Raw genomic sequence first — 5,000 nt, 5'->3', positions numbered from 1 at the left:
TTTGTGATGCTCGTACAGTGAATACATATACATACTCACACACGTTATACGCACACACACACACATGCATACAAACACGTATACACACACATACACACAAACACGCACACACAATCACACGCCCAAAGAGAGAGAGAGAGAAAGAGAGAGAGAGGAAGAAACAGAGAGAGACAGAAAGAGACAGAAAGAGACAGAAAGAGACAGAGAGAAACAGAGAGAAACAAAGAGATACAGAGAGAGAGACAGAGAGAGACAAAAAAAAAAAGAAAAAAAAAAGACAGAGATAGAGACAGAGAATCAGAGAAAGACAGAAAGAGACCAACACACAGAGAGACAGAGAAAAAGGCAAAGAAAGAGACAGAGAGCTCGAGAGAAAAGGCCTACGTTGCAGGTGCTGTGGCCGCCAGTGGTGCTGACGCAGATGTTGCCGTCCCCGATGGTGCCAAAGTACATCCCGCACTCCATGTTGGTGATGACGGGCACCGACACCTGGCGGAGGACGTCCGAGATGCCGTTGGAGGCTGCGGGGAGGGGGGGGGGGAGGAGGGTAGGATGGAAGGGATGGGAGAGTGGGAGGAAAAGGAGAGAGGGAGGGAGGGACGGGAAGGAGGGAGAGATGGGAGGGAGGGAGGGATGGGAGGGTAGGATGGGAGGGAGGGAGAATGAAGCATGAGGGAAGGAGGGAGAAAGAGGGAGAAGGGAACGAATTGAAAGAAGTAGATAAACAGAGAATAAATGAAGGAAGGAACGAAAGAAAGAAGGGAGAGCGAAGTGAGTAAGGAGTGATTGAATGAATGGGTGAATGAATGAATGAATGTTTGAAAGTAGGAAGGAAGTGTGAATGAATGAATTAAATGGGAGGGGTGGGGGGAGAGGAAAGAAAAAATGGAGAATTAAACAACGAATGAAACAAAATGGCTATATTTATCATCGATGCCGCTTTGTATATTTCTATAATTATATATGTATATATATATATATATATATATATATATACATATATATATATATATATATATATATATATATATATATATGTATAGTTTACGTGGGTGTGTATGTGTATGGGTGTGTGTGTGTGTGTGCGTGTGCACACATATACAAATAAGTGCACACAATACACATCTGCACATTCCCCTCTACCCCTCTCCCCCCTATCTATCCCAACCAACCAACATCCACTCGTGTTTGTCCAACCATCCATACTCACCATCCGAGGGTTTGCCCCATCCAGTCGGCGTGACGTAGCTGCCAGCTGGGACGTCAAAGGCAGGAAGTCTTACGGCCTGAATGTACTCTTCAAAGATGATCAAGCAGTTGATAAAGTGATTAAAGAGATAAAGGATGAAATAAGTAGCTCAATGAATAATTGATAGTATATAGATGGTTTTGTATTCTATATGGGATCGTCCTTGTCTATTTTATTCTGATAAATCTATTTTTTTTTTCCTTTGTGATGTATATAATCATCAGTTTACTTTATCACCTATCAACTTTATCTCTTCAATCCTCAATATATTGTATCATCTCTCCATACCTACCCATCTATCTATCTATCTATCAATCTATCAATCTCTCCATGCCTACCCATCTATCTATCTATCTATCAATCTATCAATCTCTCCATGCCTACCCATCTATCTATCTATCTATCAATCTCTCCATACCTACCCATCTATCTATCTATCAATCTATCTATACATACCCATCTATCTATCTATCTATCAATCTCTCCATACCTACCCATCTATCTATCTATCAATCTATCTATACCTACCCATCTATCTATCTATCTATCAATCTCTCCATACCTACCCATCTATCTATCTATCTATCAATCTCTCCATACCTACCCATCTATCTATTTATCAATCTATCTATACCTACCCATCTATCTATCTATCTATCAATCTCTCCATACCTACCCATCTATCTATCTATCTATCAATCTCTCCATACCTACCCATCTATCTATCTATCTATCAATCTCTCCATACCTACCCATCTATCTATCTATCTGTTTATCAATCTATCTACCAGTCCATCTCCATCTTACGGTTGAAGGCGACGGGGCTGGGCAGCTTAATGAGCGCGATGTCGTTCTTGAGGAACCAAGAATTCCAGCTTTCGTGAGTGAAGAAGTTGTAGGAAGTCATGCTGACTTGACTGGGCTCATGCTGGCGGATGTTGTGGGCGCCCATAACCACTTCGACCATGCTGGCGCTGGGAAAGGGATTTGGGAAAGGGTGAGTTTTTTTTTATTATTATTTTTTTTTTATTTGTGGGGGTTGTTGTGTGGTTGCTCTGTACATTCTTTTTCGCCCCCCCCCACTTTCTCTCTCTTTCTCTTTCTCTCCATTATATATATATATACACACAGAGACACTCATATACATATATATATATCCTGCAGGTAAGGATTATACATTATTTCATGGCTTCCTCCAAGGTGTAAAGGTTGCAAATCACTTCCAAGCCATAGAACCGGACGCCCTCACCCACCCGTCCATGCAGTGGGCGGCCGTGAGGACCCACTCGCTGGAGATGAGGGAACCGCCGCAGAACTGGGGCTCCGTCGATGAACGAGCACCTGGTGGGCCACGTCCGGTGGGGGGCAGCCTCGTACCCCCCGACGATACGGGGCGCGGCTGAAGGGGGGGGGGGGAAAGGTGTCTAGATAGTAAGATAGGATTATTATAATGGCGACTCTAAAGAAGGGAATTATTGCAATGAATGTAGAAGAGATGTGAATATTGAAGGAAGCGTTTAATCTTTTCTCCTGTAGGGTTATTCAGCTACAATTATGCAAACGTATATGGTAGCTGGTACACCATTAAAAACATTTTCGTGCAAAAATGATAACAACTATGATTAAATCATGACAAAATTAATCATAATGATACTACTACAACTATAACTATCATCTACACACTTACTACCAATCCTAATAAAAAAACAATAGCAAAGAACAATGATAACAATATAAAAATAAGAAAAAAAGAGAATAAGACCCAAAATAAGAATGCGATTCACCGTCAACATCACGTACCAGGAGCGGGTGCCATCGGGGTCACCAGGGGTGCGGAGACTTCCAAACCCCGGTTTTTCCCGCCGCCGGATTTCCGCTCTGGAAAAGGCCGAGGGATTAACACTGAACGAAATCGAGGCATAGTCTAAAATCCCCAAAATAAAATGTCATGGGATATTGTTTGTATTATGAATGGAGATTATATCCGGGGCTTATATAGAGGAAAGGGAGTTCTGATCAAGAATTACCGGGTGTTATAAAGGGGTCATCACGTACGTTGCTCAAATTACCAAAGAAAGTGAGTGTCGAAAAACGACTTGTATCTTAAATCATGAATCATTTAGAACAATGACTATAGTAAATGATAAAAAAGAAATCTTAAATAATTACTAAGCATAACGTAACGTTAGAGGAAAGAATAAACAGTTAAAGAAAGTGATATTTAAAGCGAAAAAATAGCAGAGCTTCATAAAACGCCATAAAACACAATCATTATCAACATTATCCTTAACAATAACAACAACAAAACGAAGAAGAATAGCAGACAAAGAAGAGGAAGAGAAGACGAAGACGAAGAACAGGGGGCAAACAAAGAAGAAAAAGAATACGAATATGCGAAGAATACGAGCAACACCATAAGGGAGGAAGAAGAGAAAACAGAATAACAGTAATAAAGATAAAAAGCAAATGAAAAAGAAGACCAAAAACATAACGAAGACGAAGGAACATACAAAGAAAAACAAAAACAAAAGAGAACGAGAAGACGAATAATAATAAAAAAACGAGACAAAAAACAAAAAACAAAAAACTCCAAATGCTTTCAAAAAACCCCCCCCCCTCTCCCCCCGTCCAACACCTCCCCCCCCCCCCCCCCCCCCCCCCCGCCCTCAGCCTCTTACCGCGATGGCGACGCAGACCAAAATAAGGCAAGTCTTCAGGATCATCTTGGGGACCTGAAGAGACCCAGCCATCTGACCTTTTTATATATCTGTCTCTCGAAAGGGCTGAGGGAACACGTAAGGAATGTGGGAGCGTACCCAAGTTTAGCAAATGGTATTTCGCTTATGGTGACTTTTATCTTGGGTTTTGAAAGTCCTTTTGGGGTCTATTTGGAGTTTTATAAGGATGACTGTTCATTCATAGAAATGATGATTATTATTATCGGTGTTATTGGTATTATAATTATTTTATCCTTATCATTATTATTTTCATTATCTTCATCATTATTTTTATGATTATCCTTTTTATTATCATCATTATTATCATCATCATTATAATTTTGATTAACATTATTTTCAATATCCTCATTATCATAATTTTTATCAATATTATTATCTTTGAATTTATCATTATCATTGTTATTATTTTTACCATCGTTATTATTCTTATTGTTATCATCAATATCTTTATCATTATAAATTTATTACCATTATCATCATTGTTGTTGTTGTTATCATTGCCATTATACTCTTATCTTCATTACACACACATAGATAATAAATAAGTAAATAAATATATATATATATAAATATATATTCATATATATACACACACATACATATGTAAGGCTTCCATCCATCCATCAGTTGTGGTTACACTGCCAAAACACCCATCTTCTTCGCCGGTCAGCTCATTGTTACTGCTTCGAGCGCCATAAATATTTGTACAAACCAGCTCTTCCTCTTGTTTGTGGTAAATAAGCATCAAATATTACTATTAATGAATAACTTTTGTAGTTGTAGCGTTTGACTGAAGAATTTTTGGAATATATAGGTAACAAACGCATTTGTGTTGGTCTATGATTATCATTATTATTTTTTAGACTTTTTGTTATGTTTTAAATGTTAAATCTATTATTTGATGCATATTAAGTATGTTTTAATTAGTCCAAAGTTTATTATAGATTATATGACGTAACACACCAAAAGGTAAATACCACCAATAATAAATGTAGAATCTCAGTATAATATCC

The 5,000-nt window shown here is 38.6% G+C and overlaps 1 protein-coding gene across 1 annotated transcript in view; it reads right to left on the bottom strand.

Moving 5' to 3' along the window:
• LOC147467408 (chymotrypsin BI-like) overlaps nucleotides 1-2,211 on the bottom strand; it is a 2,789-nt gene extending 578 nt beyond the window's left edge. The window contains exons 1-3 of the mRNA XM_086531574.1: nucleotides 2,057-2,211; nucleotides 1,211-1,297; nucleotides 385-521 (exon numbers count right to left, since the gene is read on the bottom strand). Coding sequence (XP_086387700.1) covers nucleotides 385-521; nucleotides 1,211-1,297; nucleotides 2,057-2,201 — 369 coding nt within the window. The 5' untranslated portion in view covers nucleotides 2,202-2,211. The remainder of the gene's footprint in view (nucleotides 1-384; nucleotides 522-1,210; nucleotides 1,298-2,056) is intronic.
• Between the last annotated feature and the right edge of the window lie 2,789 nt (nucleotides 2,212-5,000).

Source organism: Penaeus japonicus, unplaced genomic scaffold (assembly GCF_977035675.1).
Source record: "Penaeus japonicus unplaced genomic scaffold, GWHDUDI00000001_assembly GWHDUDI00000036, whole genome shotgun sequence".
Taxonomy (NCBI): domain Eukaryota; kingdom Metazoa; phylum Arthropoda; class Malacostraca; order Decapoda; family Penaeidae; genus Penaeus; species Penaeus japonicus.
This window is presented reverse-complemented; position numbering and strand designations above follow the sequence as displayed.